This window comes from Zosterops lateralis, assembly GCF_965231275.1.
Source record: "Zosterops lateralis genome assembly, chromosome: 4".
Taxonomy (NCBI): domain Eukaryota; kingdom Metazoa; phylum Chordata; class Aves; order Passeriformes; family Zosteropidae; genus Zosterops; species Zosterops lateralis.
Window position 1 is genome coordinate 16,882,736 of NC_139765.1, and position 20,255 is coordinate 16,902,990.

At 43.3% G+C, this 20,255-nt stretch overlaps 1 protein-coding gene across 2 annotated transcripts in view; it reads left to right on the forward strand.

Annotated features, from left to right (window-relative positions):
* Positions 1-199: 199 nt before the first annotated feature.
* DENND5B (DENN domain containing 5B) overlaps positions 200-20,255 on the forward strand; it is a gene marked incomplete at its 5' end in the record, with an annotated part of 112,210 nt that continues 92,154 nt past the window's right edge. For both annotated transcript variants that reach the window (XM_083858661.1, XM_083858662.1), the window contains one exon: positions 200-311. In XM_083858661.1, the coding sequence (XP_083714787.1) occupies positions 200-311 (112 nt within the window). The remainder of the gene's footprint in view (positions 312-20,255) is intronic.

The window sequence follows — 20,255 nt, forward strand, 5'->3', positions numbered from 1 at the left end:
GTTTAAATGCCCCGCGGGGGCGGTCCGGCAGCGTGATTCGTCCCGCCCGTCTCCGCCCCGCTCAGCTGACAGCGGGGCCGGAGCTGCCGCCCGCCCGAACCGCTGCTCGGTGCCCGCCTGCGCAGCCCCGCCGGAGATGGGGGGTGGCGCGCCGTGACCGGCCCGAGTCGCGCTGCTGCCGCACGGAGCCGCCGCCGGGATGAGCGGGAGCGGCAACCCCGGGCCCGGCGCGGCGCCCTGCCGCTTCGCCCACTACTTCGTGCTGTGCGGCATCGACGCGGAGAGCGGGCTGGAGCCCGACGAGCTGGCAGGTGAGCGGCACCGCCGAGAGGCCTCGCCCGCACGGCTGCGGCTCGCCGGGAGTTTGGGATGCGCTGCCTCAAAATGTCTGCTCCCCCCGAGGAGGGGAGGAGGAGGAGGGGTCGCCGCGCCGGTGGGAGCCGCAGGGAGGGAGCGACTTTGGAGGATAAAGCATTCTCCGGAGGGGCTGGTGAAGCATAGCCCCGAGAGCAACTCCTGCCGGGCTGCGGAGAGCGTTTGGCCGCCGGGATGCGCCGTCCCCCGCAGGCCGGGCTCCGCTGACCCGCCGCTGGCCCGAGTCCCTGGTGGTGGCGGGAACAAGCAGCAGGAGGGGGAGCGCTGCGGCCAGCGGGATGCCACTGGCAGAAGGGAACCCAGGGTTACGGAATTGGAGGGAGCTGCATGACCGAGCTTTATGCCGGAGCAGATGTATTTTCTTCAGTATCTGCACTGGAAAGGAGGGGGAGGGATCTGGGAAGAACTGAATAAATTAATGGAATTGCGTATTTATTATGTTTATTCACATTTTATATCTATTCGGAAATAGTCTTCCTGCATCCTTCTTTCCCCCTCCACTCCAAAAATGTTACAGAATAAAAGGAACAAAAACTAGTGCTGTAGGCTCTAACACATTTTCTAAAACGTTTATTTTTTGGTGGGTTCATGACTGGATATGAACTGATTACGTTGGCATAAGGCAGCAGTTCTTCCTCAATGTCACTTTTGTTTATGCAAAAGAAACTATTTAAGTCAGATTTTTACAGAGAAAATTTGATCAACTTCAGGCATAATAATAGGGCTTAATTGCACGGAAGCTAAGCGTTTCCTCACGGAGTTATGAGCTTGGAAGTGTTTAAGTGCCAGTGTTTGCCCATTCCCGTGTGTTCACGCTGCAGGCAGAGGAGCTGTGCATGGCTGAAGTTGGAGGCAGCTGTAGCTGTCACTGTGAGCACCCCTGCAAGGCAATGGGATCCTGAGGATGGAATCCTAATGAGCTATTGCATTAGGAAGTACCTTGCCTTCTGGTTGTGTAAGAGAAAGATGCAATGATCTATATCACTGATCAATGTACACTGGTTGAAGTTCATGTTTTTGTCACCTGTAAAAGGGGTGGATGCACATATGTTTCCAAGGAATGACTACCCAAGGAACCTTATCTGAAAGCAGGGTAACGAAGTCTCTTCCCTTGGCAGTGAGCACACACTGGAGGTAGCCCTGGGATCTCCAAGTTGAAGCATTAGCTAAATGTACTTCCATCTCTTTGTTTTTTCACATGTACTTGTGACCACAGCTGTGTGTTTTCAGTTTTGCTGCTTTTAGTAGGAAACTCCTGACTTGTGAACCACCTCCCAGCTGATGGCATACAGGGTTTGATTTACATGATATGACCTATTGGGGTTTCAGCTACCTAAACTTTGAGTCATCCATCTGAAAAGAAACTATTTTTAAAGCTGTGTTGGCTGGTAGGCTGTGCCTTCCCTGAAGTACCCAGACTTTCCAAGTTCTCTTTTGCTGATTTTTGCACTCCCTGCATTTCCCAGGGAGGTGCACAGGTATGTTCTTGGAGAGAAGTGCTCAAGGACAGCCTCAGTGTGGTGGGTTTGTGCAAAGGTAGTGCCTCCACTACAGGGCTCCTCTTCAGTAGGTTTGGCTGAACTGCACCAGCAACACTAAGCAAATTTCAAAGCCAAAGTAATATCTCTATTTTTCAGTGAAAGAAAGTAATTTTGGCACATCTAGGATATACTGATTTATAAAATACAGTGCAGCTGTGAATAATTTCAAAGAGAAATTAACAAAAGTAGTAATTTTTGAAGCAATGTCTTTGTAACTAGTTTAAACTAGGCAAGGTCCAGCAATATCGTTTGCACATACAAACATTTTTGGTAATGCCAGTTCAGGAGGCATTCTTAATACCTTAGGAGGGTTGGGATGTGGAAGAAGTGTAGTAACAGAAATATGATGGGACTTAATATTGCCACTGAGCAATGTTATATTTTTAGGGACTCGTGACAGGAGCTTTCTGCTATCAGCTGAGAGCTCAGCAGTGGGAAATGCTGGGGAGGAACAGGGAGTGCTGTAAGCCACAAATATAATGCAGCCATGGAAAAACTAACTCTGGTTTGAGATGTAGCTGAGAAAACGTATCTGTTAAAGCTTGGGGAGTACTAACGCTGCTGTAGGCAGGCAGTAGTGAGAGCCCATCTAGAAATCTGTGTTACAGGTTTCAGAAACCAAAGTACTATGATGATTGGATTGACTGCTGTAATGGGTGGGGAGAAAGATGCTTGAGGGAACAGAAAATCTGTTCTGTCACAGGAAACCACAAATGGCTATTCTTTCTAAAACTGTTCTTAAAATTATTTGTAGAAGTAAATGACCCTTTTAGTTCTTTCAGTATTATGTAGCTGTGATAGCTACATCTTGCTGTCCTCGTGTTTAAAGAGCTTGTTGAGGTAAGTCACAAGGCACATCAATGAAAAGTTGCTGTGACTTAAGCTGCTGCACAGATCATCCCCAGTTTAGCAAAACAAACGAACAAAAAAGTAATCAAGAACCCGCTTATCCCCAAACCCATGAATCCCGTGGCAGCCAGTGTTCACAAAGTGCCCTGCTCACCCCAGGATGATGGAGCTGCCTTGGGGCTGAGCGCAGGAGCAGAAGACACAGGAGAAGGGACACGAGGAGCTCTGCTGCTGCTGCTCTGGAGACCCCAGGGCCTCTCCCGTGAAGAGAGAAGCAGGAGTTAAAAAACCCTTGAGGATGTGAAATGGGCTTGGTGGTGATCTGCTGATATCCAGGCAGCTCACCGTAGTGCATGATGTGCTAAGGAGCTGCCTGTGAGTCAGCTCTGGCTCATCTGGAGCTCCCTGACCTGTGCCCTGCCTTTGCTGGGGACAGCCTGGGACTCTCGCCCTTGTGTGGAGGCTTTCCTTGCCTTAAGCCCAAAATCTATTTCCACAAAAACTCTCTTCAATTAAAAACAAAGCACAAAAAAATCCTCATCTACTGCATCAGGCATGAAGTGAAGTGTTTCAGTCTAATTTTTATAGTGTTGATAGGTCTGTTCAGAAAATGAAATGAAATCAACATTTTATGGTTGCATAAAATTTTGACATGCTTTTAGGGAAGAGTATTTTGGTTTATAGTTCTTTTTCCACTGAATGGATGCTCAGGGCTTAAAATAAGCTTGGTAGACGAGAATTTTCCACCAAGCAAATGGTTCATTTTGCTTGGATTATTTTTTTTTTGTCTTTTGTATGTATGATGTTTTCTGGTACAGATTTTTTTTTTAAGTGCGTTGCTCCACAGCTGGCTCTTCAGATGGCTGATTTGGGGTTTTTAAGTGAACTAATTTTGAACAGCTAAAAGCTGCTTATCTATTGCTCAACTTGGTAGTGTATCCAGGCACACAACAAAATTGTGAGTAGATTACGGTGTTGTCAAAACACTTGTGGCTCTTATCACAAAGCTCTTACTCAAGGATGGAGGGGGGAAAAAAACCACTTTTTTTTTTTTTTTTTTTTTAGGGACTCTTCCAGGCTCTTTCCAGGGAGTTGAGGGAGGAAAGGAAACTATCTAAGGATTTCTTGGTGTTTAGTAGTTGGAAAGGTCATAAAAGAAAAGCAGGGTATTTGATGTGAGATATCTTGAAAAGCATGAAAATTTCAGTATTGGTTTCAGTGCCCTGTTGAACTCTACTAAAGCAGGATGAAGGGAGCTTTTCTGTCATGTTTAGAGCTGATAGAAAATAGATTTCAGTTCACTTTCCTCTTCATGCCTGCTTTTTTCAGGTAAAGCCATTTTGAGATTATCAGCCTTGGAATTGCATGTACTTGAATGAATTTGTTATAGTAAATATTTAACATTGCATTTAACAAAAAGACCTAATTGTTCATGAAATTGTTTCTATCTTATGTTTTGTCGTACTATATGAACTTCATGCTCATATATAGTGAACTATATCTACAGGGTTTTCTGGCTGTAGCAGCTTTTACCATTTGCTTGGGGAACATGCTAACTTCTGTAGTATCTTGTTTGAGCATCACAAACTATAATTTAGAAAAATCCAGAATACACATGACTCAGTTAAAAAGAAAATGAAATACACTTTATTGGTGAAGTAATTTAGTGCTCTGGAGGAAAGTAGGTAAATAATTAGGGATGCGTGTGTTTTTCTGAAGTGGAAGGACTGGTCTCCATTGAGGGTGCAGTTTGGAGGAAGAGAAGGTGCAGTAAGCCAGCGTGGGAACCTGGGACTTGAAGGATCATGCTGGATGGCGTCTTCTCTGTCTTAGAATGTGCATATTGGTGGAGTTATGGTAGCCTGCTTGCTCTGTGAAAAGATTTATAAGATTTTTATAGGCTTTTTTTCCAGACATGAACTGTAAATGTTATCTTGCACTGTCCAGTTTTGGCCATTGTGTAAAGATTCAATGTCTTACTGTCCCATTCAGTGTATACTTGAAAACTGTAGAGAGCTTCATTGCTCTACTTTTGAGATCAAATTCTTTATTTTAATGGCCAGCGAAGCAGAGAGTGGATACTGGTCATGCTCACTGAAAATGCTGAATATCTTGGGGAAAATGCATGTTTCTTCTACCTCATGCTGTTTCCCTACAAATACCCACATATTGGTAATTAATTTCCCTTCAATGAAATGTTGAAACACAGGGCATGCTGCAGTCTGGCTAACTGTGCTTCTTACTTGGTAGGCTCTTATTTTTAGAAAGCTAAAAGACTTTTTTGTCCTTGTGTATACTTGGCACCTGTATGCTCATGCCTTGCAGCACCTCCCCGCTGCCTGCACCGTTCTCCTTCGCACTTCCTCTCTGCCAAGTCTATGCGCCAAGTGCGCTGCCAGAAAACTTGGTGGCATTACTACAGTGATACAACTTCTCATGTATGGCTTTTCTGAAAATAGGCAATTGGATTTTTTCGTAGTTTTCTGGAAATAGACTAAGTTTCCCTTTGCTAGAGGAGTATCCGATCAGTTGCGATTCCTGTTCATCACTTATGCAATTGATGCAAATGCAAAGCAGGCTACAGAAGTTTTGCTTTTTGTTTTTAAGTACAGTCCAGATTTGCACAAAGCATTTTGGGAAGGATTGTCCAGATTAAGTAACCTGGATGTGTATGAGAATGGTGCAAGTAGAGGCAGAGATGGCATATGCTGTTCAAGTTACCAAAATTTAGCTTGCTCTTCAGAAGCAGTTGAGGTTGATTGCTTATGATTTCTCATTTTTGCAGGGCTTGTGGGAGGGATGCAATTCAAGCGTTTCTCCAGCCCCCCTTAAGAAGTGATGCTCAAATGCTGCACTAAATCTTCTGAAATTATAGCTGGAAAAAACCAGGTCTCATGGATTAGGGATTGGATGGACTAGCTGGCTTATTGAAGTAACTGTCATTTTTTGTGAACTGTCATAATAATAGGGAAATACTGTGTATTCCTTTAGGAAAGCTGTTTGATAAAAATCTAAACTAGGTTAATATTTTGTTCATGTGAAACTAAATCTTATTGTGCATAGATAAAGTGTTGCTTTTCTAGTTAAGGGAGTATGGAGATAATCCCTGCTTTTGGGAAACCAAAATTGGATGCTGAAACAGAAATAATGTTTCTGCTCTCTGCTACATCTTTAAAGGTGGTGGCATGGTTAGTTGATGTAATGGTTCTTTATTCACCTCTTTTTTTTTGCTATTAGAGGAAACCAGAATTCCATTATAATACCACAAAGATTTTAATTTTATGAAAAAAAAAATCTGAATTATGCATTAAAGACATAGTTCCTATAGGAAGATTTCTGCAGCCAAAGGAAACAGTGCTTTTAATAAAGAACTGTCTTTATTATTGACAAGTATGATCTCCAGTTACGATAACATTTAATAAGGAGAAACTCTCTTGCTTGTTGGATAACAGATCATTTGTGAAATTGCTGATGGCTGTGACATATTGCTGTGTTTTAGCAATAGTACTTTCATTCTCTATCTGTATATATGCCAGAGAAATGCTGGATGGATTTAAATGCTTGCCCAGCCCTGGTGTGATTATTCTGTTATACATTTGCCTTCATCTCAGTTTTTTATACTGTATTCCTTTGAAAATAAGGTACTGATTGGGTTGGGAAAACATCATTATTCCTATCAATAGCACTAACTCACTAATGCTAAACCAAAGAGAATTTCTTGTACTTTGCTTGCCAGATAAGCTGCTATTTTGATTTCCACTTAGAAAGACTAAAGCCTCTTGCACACTCGGAGGCTGCTTGGCTGGTGGTGTCTGTTGCGGTAGCAGAGAAGAAGGTGTCAGTGTACGTGAGATGGCTTTTTCAGTGACGATCCCAGGAACTGCCCCTGCCGTTAATATTGCAGGAGGTAGCCCTTTTCCCTCACACTGTAAATGCAGTAGTAGTCGAAGCAATGCCAGGCAGAATGGCTGAGCTGCTGTCCTTTATAAGAACGACCTAAATCCAGCCCTAATCTTGTTCCTGCGCATCAGCCTGAAGTCACTGCAGGCCCCATCCTGGCGGCTTAGCGGAGTGGTGGCCGTGGAGGGCCGGGCTCCCGGGCCCACGACCGCCGGTCAAGGGCACGGAGCTCCCAAAGACAGACGTGCCCCGGCCTGGGGAGCGCGGCAGGGCCGGATCGGGCTCGGCACGGCCGGGTGTCGGTGGGGAGGTATGGATATGGATAGGATGTGAGCCTGAGGGTCCCCGCTGCCCGAGGAGAGGCTCCCGTGCTGATGTCCGCCTCCGCCCTGGTCCTCAGGCCGCTGGAGGGTGGTGGCACCTGAGGGAAGGCGATGCCCACCGCTCTGCAAACAAAAGAGCCGTAACCATAAATATGTCAGAATTGCTCAGGGCAGTGCGTGACTGTAGTATTGATTTCTTTGCTCAACTGTTTTCCTGTGTCCTCGACAGAACCATTTCCCAGTGCTGCAGGAGCTGTGCCAGTGCCCTGACACTCTTCCCACAGCTTGCCTGTGCCAATGCAGAGCTCCACATAGGAATAACTCCAAAATGAGCTGCTTCAGGAGAGGCTGAGCTGCACGTAAGCCAGCAGAACAAGGGTGTCAGGACTCTCTTGCCTGCCTTCTTTCACCCACTTGTCATGGACTAATCAAGTTATCCTTAATGCCAGCTCATCCCTAAAACACGCTGGCAAGTGTACAGCCCACAAAGCCTCTCTTTGGGCTGGCACTGGATACGTGACTGGCACACTGCTCCTGCTGCAGTTCTGGTCTGTTGCAATGAGGGCTGGAGTCAAGGAGAAATGTGAATGAAGAGGAAGAAAACAAACTGTGTGTACTTTGATGCAGTAAGTGCTGTGGTCTTTGGCTGGTGCTGTTTGAGATCATGTAGGACCACTTACCTATGTCAAAAGAACATTACAAGTAGCTTGTTCAGCCACCTCTGGTGTGCATGGAGAGGAGCTGTGTGGAATATGTGAATTTCTATATAGCTCATGAGTGTGAACAGCCTACAGTTTTCTTTCTTCTCTTCTTTTTTTTTTTTTTTTTTTTTTTCATTATTTACCTCTTAATCAGCAAATAGCAAAAATATGTACAGTAGGAAAAATTGCATTGAGCAAAACCAAATTTGATCAGGAACCAGTAAGCCTCCACTGTGGTGTTTTGATCACATTACCCATATTGGTAAACCCAAAAGTAATTAGGGAAGAAATGGTGGTGGGTCATCATAGTAAAAGAAGCATACTGGCGAGATGACTAATGTGTGACAGACTGCTGAGGTGTCAGATACAGGCATGGCTAGAAGAAATGTCTGTTGCATTACCAGTATGAAAATATAAACAACTCCATCTGTGTTTCTTGCTTGGAGTCAAAGATAATTTTTAATCACCTGTCTGATCATTGTATCTTAGTAGAAGGTTCTCTCATTGGGATGTCCTAGGTTTGGTGGAGGTGCCTGGCTGATAATATGAAGGCATTCTCCTTTAAGGTCTGGGGTTTTGCTTCTACCTCCATACCTACCGAAGCCATGAAAAATTACATCAAAATGTTCAAGGAGATGCTTAAAGAGTGAAATGGGAAGAGTATTCCCATGGTAACACATACTCTGTGGTTTGAAGGACTTTGCCAGATCTCAGTGACCTGCTTCAAGTGAAAATTAATTCTTAGTAGAATGTGATATTGGAGTGAGTGGTCTGGTTTTGGTGGATCTGTAAAGAAAACTGGTTCTGTCACTGGAGAACAACCTTCACAATTTCATACAAACATGTCAGCTGTTCTTGGTTTGGGTTCAGAGACAATGTTTAAATATGTCAGTCTTGTAGAGTGAGCACCTCCATCACCCTGGAGCATGAATTTGACTTTGCTTTGCAGTCATTTTAATCATCAAATTGCAGCAATAGTTCTGGGATCTAGTAGCACTTAAAAAAAATCTAGCAAGCTTTATATCAAGCTTGATATGGAGTCAAATCATGCTTTGAATCTGTGTGAGTGATAAGTTGCACAGCATGAAAGCCAGAAGTATCCTCTGTCCACCCCCTTCTTGGTATTCTCTTGTCATGTTAAAGACTAACATGTGGAAGGGTAAGGGGGCTTAATCTGAAACACCATTCTGTGTAAACAATGACAGGATTAAACAAGACAAAAAACCCACAAACAACCAATTAAAAAAAAAAAAAAAAAGAAGCCAAGCTCAACTGTTGTGGGTGTGTAGTGGCTGCTGCTTTTCATGAATGACTGAAATTATTTGTATAAATTTGCATTTTCCCCTCAGCATCTCTATAAACCTCTGCTCATTTCCATGCAGAGATATTTTCACGTACAAGCGGATTGGTGTGCGGTGGCATGTGATGTGATGCCATGTCACCTGTGGGAGCAGGAACTGGAGTTACAAGGGAAAATCAAGTATCACCGTGTTTGCTCCTTACACAAGGCTGCCCAGGTGTCAGAGGTGCTTTGAGTCCCTTGTGACTGAAACACAAGAGGGCTGAGCTCTTAGTAGTGGAATGATGAAATCCAGAATTCACTTATCTGGTAATTCCTCCATGAAATATTGATCAGATGGGCCAAGAAACTTTCTTTGGACTGGTCAGCATTTGGAATGCAGCTGGAGCCTTCTGGGAGAGGATGATACTGTTGTGATCCAAATAGGTATTGCTTACACTTACTTCAGGTGTCTGACAGGTTCTGCAATCTGTGTTCTCCCTGACTTGGGGCCTGCCTGGAGGGTCCAAGTAGTGATTGTCTAAGAGCCTCCCTCTCTTGCTTTTTCTCCAGATTGCTGCTGAGATTAATCCAGTCAGATGGTGTAAATACCTTCTGCTGGGCCCTCTGGTCTCCTCTGAGGTGCTCGGGAAAAAGAATGAAAATTTGTTGTTTTAAATTCAAATTATGAAGTATTTGAGCAAAGAATGCAATATGCAATTGAATAAATATTTGGCTTTTCATTGTTGAGGGAGGGGAGGATTTGCTGATGAGTTAGCTATTCGCACAATACTATATTTCCATCAGCATTCCCACTTGGTATTCTTGTTTGTTTTTTGCTGTGCAATACTCTGACATGAATTTAATATGAACAACAATTTTATGCTTAAAAACAAAACACCAGTTCTTTTAACACAGACTTTCTCTCAGCTGTGATGCTGGCTGGTGTGGAAGAGATAAAGGGCGGCTGCACTGTTTCTAGAATGGGACTTTTTTGTAATGTAGATTTTGTGCTTTCTCACTTTGTTTATTTTTCCAGTGTAACTACATGAAAATACACAGTACCAAGTATTTGAGGAAGAATTCCCACTTTCTCTTTAAAAAAAATCCCAAACCAAAGAATCCAAACAAAACCAACAGAAACACTGAAAACACCCAACCCTCTAAATTTTTGTGAGGATATGAAGATTAAATCTTGGTCATGACTCACATTGGTTGAAAACTGCCAGGTGCTTTATAAAAATGACTTATGGTAGATGTGTGCAAAGCTGTGAAGGGTGTATTTTGCTGTACATGTTACTTTGTAAGTACTGCAGGAATATCAAGGCCAGGAAGAATGATATTACAGTGTCTTTAATGCACCCCTTTTGGGGTTGTCAACCTTTGTCTGTAACTACTATTGCTATTAATCTATTAAGGGAGAACATTTATCTCTGGAAATCAAGATAGCAGCTATTCAGCATAGATGGATTAAGTGTTTAGCCTTTTCCCAATTATGATGCTGTTCAAGATAGGTTTCTCTTACAACATATTTACAAATATGTTGACTCTTTCTGGCTTTAGTGAGTGTGAGAGCAGATGTTGTTTGACTCTCTTCATTCAAGCAGGGATGTGTTGTCTAGTGTTTGTGTCTCAAACTGGGGAATGAGTAAGAATTAAAGAATCCTGGTGTAGGGAATGCTATTAAGTAATAATTTTTTTCCTGTATAAATATGAACAAGTGCATAGGGTGAGGCAGCTGTAACCGTGGTCTGCTGTTGCACTTAGCAAAAGGGGAGTGGTGATGGGAGATGTTAACTTTCACAATAGCAGTTCTGGGTAATAACTTGCTGTCATTTCTATTCCTATGTCTTTGTTTTCTCTCTACTTGGAGCTGCCCACAGAGTGGTGAGTTGAGTGGGAAAAGAAAGAGCCCTGTTGAAATTTGCTCAGCCTGACACACCGTTTAAAAAAAAAAAGAAAAAAAAAATCTCCAGCCTAATGTGGGCTGAACTTCCCATGAAAACTGTGCCTTAATGAGCTCAGACCCCTCAGCCCTGCTTTGTCCCTGTAAGCAGGTGAGAAAGAGCCGAGGTCCATGGCGTGAGTGCCCTGGCTGTGACCCAGGAGCTCGGGGCCCCGATTAGTTCAGCTCTTGTGCTTTCGGCAGGAATAAGAATGAAAAAATATCTTGTCTAGGTGCCTGGATGTATGCATGCTCCTCTCCTTCAGGTCCCTGCTAGTGCTGGAAGAGCCATTTGTCCAGGAACCATGAAGAAAAGGCGCAGATTTAGGTCTGTCACAGAGCTGAGAGTGAATGGCTCAGAGCAGCCATTGCAGTGGCATGTCCAAGATACAGATCAATATGATGGTGATAACGATCTGAAAGCTATTTCCAATTCAAAATTGGTATTGGGCTTCAGTTATTGGTTAATATTTTTTTCAGCACTTTGCAACAATGACTTCTGATGGTGTCCCAGTATTGCTTATGATGCACTGAATGACTCAAAAGGGAAGTTGATGCTAAGCAGGAGACTGTCTGTGTTGTTAATAATGCAATGTTATCACACTCAAAACTCAGCTTGAGTGATTGATAACATGATCACACTAGGTTTTTTCTTTTTTATTAAAAAAAAGTCAAAATACCTACCCCCAAACCGATCTTATCCTCCCCCCAATCTTATCCTTATCTACCTACTTCTGAGCACACAGGTCAATTTAATTTTGTCAGAGATGGAATGAAAAAGAGAATTTTTTTTGGTGAAGTCCCTGCAGCTAGAGCAGAGATCCTAATTAACCTTCCAATAGTACAAAGGCTGCAGGAAAAACAACAGCACTTTCTAAAGCAGGGGAGGCCCCTGCACATGGGTATCTTGGCGGGCTAATTGCCACCCCCAGAGCAGGGATCTGAGCAGAGAATGCATTGCCTCCTGCCTGTCTGGTGGAGTAGGGTGGACAGTGAAGGTAACTCCTGAGGAGAAAAGGAAGGAAGGAGTATTTGAGCTAGCAGGCCTGTGTGAGCAATAGGAGCTGCAGATGAGAGGACCATGAGTTCTGTCCTGGCATCCTGTTCCATAATTCCTAGTGCTATTCACCCATACCTGTGAAACCCTACAGCTATGCTAAAGCCATCTTTACTCTTTCTTGCTCAGTCTCAGTTCCTACAGTGTGATAACAGGCAGTGGGAACAAAGCTATGTTTGGCAATAAATAGCAGTTCTCAGATTGTTGTTTGCAGGGTCCAAGTCCTTCCTCAAGCTCAATGAAAGGGTGTAGGAGCTTGACTACGTTGGTGCTGTTGCATCCAGAGATATGTCTATGGAAAAAGACTTCTGTATTTTTTCAAAATGCACAGAATGAGGAGATACAGAAGCAGAATATGCTGGGGAATAGAGTTCTTTACTATCTTTTTATTTCCTTATCTTTTCCCTTACTACATTCAGGAATAAACCAGCTCATCCTCATGCTTTATTGTTCTAAAATGCTATTCTGACCTTTCTGATGATATTGTTGAGAACAAAAATCTGAAGTCTGGTATTTTGAAGTACCGATGATGCATTAGGAGTCATAAAACTGTATTAAGTGCATTAAATTTTGAGTAACTCGAGTAAAAGGCACTGCAAGGGATGGCTAATCACCTCATATTTATGAGTTATCTTGGAAGTAAATTATGATATCCAGCTGAATCTGCCTGCTGAAATAGACTGGAAGGAGATGGCATTGCCTTGCAGTGAAAGGCTGGCAATGTGTGCTTGATTAATCTGCTCACACCAAAGTAGCATCACTCCATGCTTCCAGCAAGCTTGTAATAGATGAATGCATTAATAAGCCCCTGGGTAACTGAGATGATGCTCGGGGGCCAGGGGATGTGAGGAAGGATAAACATTGCTGACTCAGTTTCTCTTTCTTATATTATGCATTTTTTCCAAACTGTGCTTAAGGGGTTCCATGGTAAAGTGAGAATATTAAAGCGCCTTTCTGCATAACTAACAGTAACAGCTATTTGTGTGGGTTTGACCAGCTGGGTTATTTAGTCCTTTTTGTTTCACTGACCTATCTTTACCTGAAAAAATGTTTAATCTTCATATTTGAAGGACTGACTCTTGGTTAGTTGCTGCTACATCATGCTGAGTCTTTGTATGTTAGAGACAGCCTGGGATCAAACCTCTCTTGAGGCCAGCCGAGTGATCCACTGAGCAGTCATCTTTTGTGTGTATTCAATTAACTGGCTGGTAAAAGTGTGTAGAAGCCTCTCAAGGCTGATGACAATATGTGGTCTGGAAAGTTTGGAAATTATTCTAGCTTTAAGAGAAACAGTTTCAGGAGGCTACTTATCTTTTGCAGGCTTGATTATCTTTAATTTTCACCATCTGAATAGGTTTAATAAGAAAGGAATTGCAGTTAAGTTTAAGCAGGATTTTGCATTCAGGAATTAAATTTCTGTTTTTCTTTCTTGAGTGGCTTACTGACAATTGTCTTGCTAATGCATTTAAATTCTGCTCTTTAAAAATGTATTAACTGGCTTATTTGTAGGAGGTCATCAGTTTCACAATATTGTATAAAACGGAAACCAAATCCTCCTGTCTGCAGCTGCAGTGTTAAATAGAGCATCATTGTCATGTGGTGAGCATGGCTGTCAAAACACTTCGGTCAAAGTGGGTAACATGAACAGTTCTTCTACATTAAATATTTATAAAAGAAAATGCAAACTCAGAGGGCTACCAGCAGACAGACATACTGCTTAAATACATTGTTGTGGTGGCAGAGGCATGAATGTTTGTGTTGCAGCTTTAGGAAGAAGACTGTGACCTGTTTCTCCTTGCTTGTGGGCTCAAGGGTGTACTTTTTCTGTATGTCACCATATATGAAAAGGAACTGGAAATCTAAAACTCCAAAAGGAAATCAATAGCTCTGCACAAGTGATTTGGCTGCCAGCGTCCCCCAAACTGGTCTGTTCTGCTGCAGTAGCCACAGAAGAGCACAGCACCAGCCTCTTGTGTGTGCCTGGCCTCCAGGCCAGGTCTTTATTTCAAGTCCTCTGGTGCAAACAGGTGGTGAACTACAAGTGGCGAGAGGCTGAGGAGAAAACCATGTAATTAAATCTGGCACTGTAGTATAATAAATTCCCGTTGTACTCTCTAGCTTTCTAGATGCCTTTCAAGCAGTACACAATGGCTGTGATTAATGGCTGTTGTATTGTCTTAAATAATAAGCTTGAGCCTTTGGATAGGTGACATATTTTAGCTGTAATGAGTGTCAGCTTCACGTGTTTGATCTCAATGCTTTGAATTTCAGTGTTGTTGTTGCCATGTCCTTGAGAGATTGTTTTATGCTGAAGAAAACCAGTAGAGGAGGGGGATGGGGAGAAATTTTTATGAGGGTGTAACGAATCCAACCAAACTGTTGCTCTGAGGACGCTGACTTTCTTGTTGTCTCTTGTTTTTAGATATGTGAGATGAAAGCGATTCAAATTTTTCATAAACGGGATGTGCTGCTATTGAGAGGTCTTTTCTTTGATAAAAGTATTCTTTGCTGGGAGGTATCTGCTGAGAATACCAGTGATGAGTGTTTTCTTTTGTGTGTCAAGATGTACCAGATAGCCATAGCAGGGAAAAGGCTTTCTGATCTTTTCCACATCATCACCCCACCCATCACCACCTCAGCAGGCTTCTCTGTTGTTTTCTCCCTTGACTGAAGGCAGCAGCTTTCATATGAGTTCCTGTTTCTTCACACTGCCTGGATTCAGCAGGCAGACAAGAAAAAACATTGTATTCTCGTCCCTGCAGTACCTGTGAAGAGCTTTCTCCATCTTTATGTTGTGTATCTGCTCAGCACTTCAGCAGAGCTGGAAAGGGAGGGCAGAGAAACTACAAAGCACACCAGGCCTAATTATTCAGCCAGCATAAGGGTCTTTCTTTCCTGCTTGGGATATTCACTTTTGCCTGTGTGGGTAGTTTGACTGACAGGGTGTGCCATACTGCAGAGTATGGCCTTTTCACTGTGCCATATAAATGCTCCAGCCTCAAATCTATCCTCCTTCGGGCAGCCTGGCCCAAGGGGGCAACCCTCACGGCAGGGCTCATCAGTGGAGGGTCAATGCAGGCTCTCCCCTTTGTCTTTATTTTTGCGGGGATGGTGGAGAAAGGGATTTAAAACCCCTCAGCCTTTCCTATTAAGTCTGACTCATTTTGTCTGGTTTAGCGTTGTGGTAGAAAAAAACATAATGGATTTTTTAGGGTCAGTGCTTCACAATGTGATGGTTGACTTTGATGGGCAATAGGGCCTAGTTTGCCACTCCAGACAAAGGATTTGTAGGTCTTGCAGGGTGCCATCTGTTTCTAAAAGCAAGTTTTTGTGGAGACGTGATGCAGCTTGCATGCTGAAAAAGTCGGGGTCCTTTTCTTGAGAACTGCTGTGCCCTTATATTTGAGTTTTTAATTTCAAAACTAAACACAATTTATTAATTGCAGGACTCCTTTTCTGCCCTCCCTCAGGCAAGCTGAACATCCAAATAATGTCAGTAATGTGTTGATGTCTTCTAAAATATTTGTATTTTAGAATGCACGCACTGATCCCTAGAATGGATTCTATTATTTTCTGCAGCCCCCACCCAAACTCTGAAATGCAAAATCTGGCTGCATTCAGGTTGGTTGCCTTTATTCTGCTACATAAGCATATAAAGCACAGATTGGAGAAGAAATAATGTTAATTTGATTTTTCTGTTGTGCTGATGTTTTGTCATGTGCTCCCTTAAAAACAACAGAAAAACAGTTGATCATATTCTGCACCTATAAACCAGAGTGGAAATTCCTATTTTCCTGCAGTGGGTTTGCTGCAGAGTCTCTTAAATAAAGTGGCCAGCTGACCTGTAGGGCTTAGACATGCTGACAAATACTGGTCTATTTATGTGTTGTATGTTAACCTGACTGTTAATGGATTGTTTCTATGAATAACTACTGGAGGAAGCACAGAGCTGCACAATCCAGGTCTGGAGGGCAGGAAGACATCCTGCTGCAGGACATAGCACATATAACAAGTAAAGCCTCTGCAGTTCTCTTGTTTACAGCCGGAGATGAACAGGATCTCTGGCACTATAAAGAGATCCTGGGTTCTGGTCCTGCTCATTTGTTTAGCCCATTACTCTCTTGGTGCTGTCCCTCCTAACACTCTTAAAGTGCATTTTTCTTTTTTATTAAAGGGAGTGACTGATGTGACTGCTGCAGCTGTGCAAATACACAGGAGCATCACTGAAAACGGGGCTGAAAGTGCTGTGTTGTGACAAGTGAGTTAATATGCTGCTGCTGAATGTCATGTGGCAGCCAAAGGAAACTGGCACCTTCCCTTTGCCCCCAAACACAGCAGCGCAAGGTGTGCCTCCCCAGACATTCTGGGCATCTTGTCACTGTCCTGCAAACCGGCAGAAAGCTGGCAGGCTGCACTGGGCCTCCTGCCAAAGTGCTGTGTTTCTGGCTGTTCGTGGAATTAACCTGTTCTCCAAACTTGCTCCCAGCCCTGGCACTTGCTTGGTGCTGGGGGCTAGCATGGGAGAGGGGGCTTGCTGGCTGCCCTACCCTGCTGGGCAGAAGGAAACACAGTCATCAGCTGGTGAGCATCATGATCAGCTCTGGTTCCCTGCCCTGGCTTTCCTCACAGCACTGTGTCTGAGCCAGCAGTAAAAAGAGGATTTTTTTTTTTTTCCTTGAGGGAATTAAAGGAGTAAAATACCGAGCTTTCTGCTACAGGAGCTGATAGCCTGTCCTTCTGCCAAATTTTCCTCTGAAAGGTGGAAAACACTGCTGACGAAGACTGGAGGCCCAGAAAAGTAGCATTTCTGGTCGATAGGATTAATTTAAATGAGGGGATACCTAGCTCTTATGTGATGATGAGAGCTGATCTGTGGTAGGCAGTCTAAACACAGGCTGCTTCTCCTGATTCAGACTCCCAGGTCCTCTACCTGGCTGTTTTGTGGAATTTAAATAGTTTGCCAAGGAAGGACTTGTTAGGTCCAGCCATGTAATCTAGACAGCTTTGGATAGCTGATGCTGATGATTTTCTTTGGAGAAATGTGATGATGGTTCAATCATCAAATATATGTCCCAGGAGTGAGCCCATCCAGCTACCTCTAAACTCCTTCCAAGCAGCAGAAAAACTTCTGTTTCCTTTTAGGTGCAGGAGTGCCATGGTTTCAAGTCCTAACATCTCCATGGAACCCTTGGAAATAGGCTTGAGGAAGCACATAATTTTCTTGCAGTTAATTTTAAATTTCCAAAGCTGAGACTTTCTAGACTCTCTTTCACTGAAATACAGGGTGATACAACAAGCTTCACAGAAGTGCAGTCATTGGCTAAAGAGGATCAGATAAAAATTTAAAGGGTTTTGTTTAAAAAAAAAATTGCATCAAGTATTTCTAGGTAGCTGGGTTATCATTATATCTAAAATGAGTATTGAGTTTGAGAATCCAACATGTTCTTTATGGTCCATTTGTGTACTCCAGCTTTTTGGCAATGTGTATATACTGTAGCTTTGAAGCTATCAAATTTATTGAAGTGGTAGTTTTATGATCCTCAGTATCTTTTTTGTGTAGTCTTTGTCTTTTCTGCACCTTAAACAAAAAGATTAAAAGGGGGGAGTTGCAGGGAATAAATTTCTGAAGAGGGAGGACAAAAATGGTGGGATTGTCATGTGTAGAAACAGCAGTTGATTTAGTCAGTTTAGCCAAATAATCTTTGGCTCTATCAGAAAAGAACTTTTTCTGCTGTACTTAATTGAATTTGCCAAGCTGGAACAAGCCCTGGCATAGCAGTTTCAACCCCTGCCTTTGCTAGTCAGCAGCATTCAGCTAGTCAGCTGCAGAGAAGTGATGAAAAATGCTGAGCAAATGCTGCGTGAACTGGAAAGTCAGCACTGAAATGCCTTCTTGACCTGGTGCTAATGGTCACTTCCTCCTCTTGAGTTAATTTGGGACATTTGGCACATGTCCAACACACAGAAATGAGTTGTGTTCCACAGGGATTCTCTTCCCTGCAGAGGTCTGTGTGTGTGCACTCAGCGCCGTCCAGATGGGCGCCTGTGCAGCGCAGGCTGTGCTCTGAAGAATGCAGCTAATCTGATCAAGCCTCCATGGAGGAGGAAAACTCAGATTAGTTGGGAGCTGCAAGAGAAAAGCAGGAGTTTTTATATACTATTACATAGGAGCATTACTTTTGTCTGGAAGCATAAGGGTTGTAGTGGAGGAGCCTAAATCCTAAATTTAAGTCCTGATGTGGCATTGACTGTAGGTCCTAAGGAGCTTTATGTCTGTCATTCTTGCTGTCTACTGGAAAAAAGTGTGTTATTTGTACAGGCAATGAAAGCATTGGCTACGAAAGCTGCAGTCATTTGCACATACAACTGGATGGTTCTGAACCAGTTCAGTGATGAGTGGTCCCAGCCTGCCTAGTGAGATAGTGGGGAGCTAACATCATACCAAATTCGTTGTTACTTGTATTGAAAAGGAGAGAAATGGTGTGCAAATGAAGCCTTCCATTTGAGTTCATTTGGATGTAGGAGCTGCTGTTTTTGTTTGATAAACTTGATAAACTTCATCTGCTATAACAGTGATTTCAATTGGAGGAAGATAAATTTAGGTGGAGAAGGAAATTGGAGGGCACAGGCTCAAGCTTGAGCAGGAAGGTTGTTTTAATAACTTTGTCAAATGCTTGTTGCTCTGGTTCAGGGTAAATGCTAGTTCTTCAAAGTTCTTAAGGTAAAAAAGGCAGAGGTCTCAGTTTTTCAGGTATATTTGAATATAATATTTGAATACACTTGAGGTGCCTCTGAAAAGCAAGCTCAGTTTCAACGAACCAAACAAGACGGAAGACTGTCACTTCCTTGAGAAAACTGGCAGACTCTCTGCTGGGCTTGTTTTCTTAGTCCCGGAATGAGAGCTTTCTGTTCATGCTATCCAAAATGACGATCAGTAAGGCGCTCTGACAAGAAGGAGGAATTTAATGAGTAAGAGGAAGAGTAATGGAGGAGGAAGAGCGATGTAGCTTATCTGTGGTTATGGGTGTGCCCCTGTGGGTGCGTGAGATTCCTGCCCTGGATTAAGGGTGATGGTGTGTGCTTCTGTTGGACCCAGAGGAAATGATTTTCAAGTGCATTAAATAGTGTTGGGGGTGCATGTGTGAAGAGTAGACCAAATTAGCACAAGTCTTTTTCTAACTTAAGGTAAATTTCACTTTTATTTGATGCACTGCACTAAAATAGCCCAGTTACACAGCTTGAGGTTAAAAGCTGGAATACAGACTACTTTTTGGAAAACCTAAGTGGCAGAAATTTGTAGAGAGCTGTGGAGTCTCTTGTGCCATTAAAGGAATTTTCAACTGCCCTGCCCTGGAAAAGTGAAATAAAATAAAATAAATACCCTAGGTGTAAAAAAAGGCTTCTCCCCCATGGATCCTTTCAGACATTTTGCAAACTTCTCTGGGTTTTGCAAGTCCATCATCCACCCCATGGTATCCCCTTTCCCTGTTTCCCCATTGGCTATGGGGCCTTGGTGTCCTGTTCCTCTCTTTCCTATCATTACTTTCCCCCTTCCCTGCCCCTTGTACCACCCACAAACCTGAGACCCTGTATATACTGAGAAAACCACATGGTCCCCCTCTCTGGCTCCAGATTCACCTTTGGCACACTGGAATAAATGCTTGCTGGAAATCGATTTGGGGCTGGAGCCTTCTGCCTCTCTTGCTGAGCTAGCCTTGTAACGTGTGTGGTTGTGTGAGCTTGAATTGCTGCCTGAATAGTTCTCAAGCCGTTTCTCTGCGGGGAGGCTGACTGGGATCTAGAAGGGTGTGACTGCACCCCTAAAAAGACACACTGTAACAGAGAGCAGGAAGTCTGTAGCCTAATGAATAAGCAAAACAAGTAAGAGACCTGATAGCTTCTTTAGTTCATAAGGCAAGAAAGATTATCAAACAGAAGTGATGAGTTAGGGATGCTGAAAGTCAAAGCAAAGATGCACAATGCCTGGGAAACTGAGGGCTGTGGTGCCTGTTCTTTCTCCAGATCACAGGGAACTCTGTGTGCGTGTGTGTGTACAGATCTGCATGTGCAGATCAAGCTACTCTTTCCCATCAGAGAAGAACCTCAGGTAACATAGTTTGTTAGAAAAGGGAGTTTTGCAGGCACACAACTCTCTGAGACCCTTTTCCACTCACTTGATGGCGATTCACTGGATATTTCTGACTGTCCTAAATAAGAGACTGGCCAACAATTACCAACAGGGACAGCTTCAAGAAGAATCCTGGAAACCTGATGGCCTCTTGTGT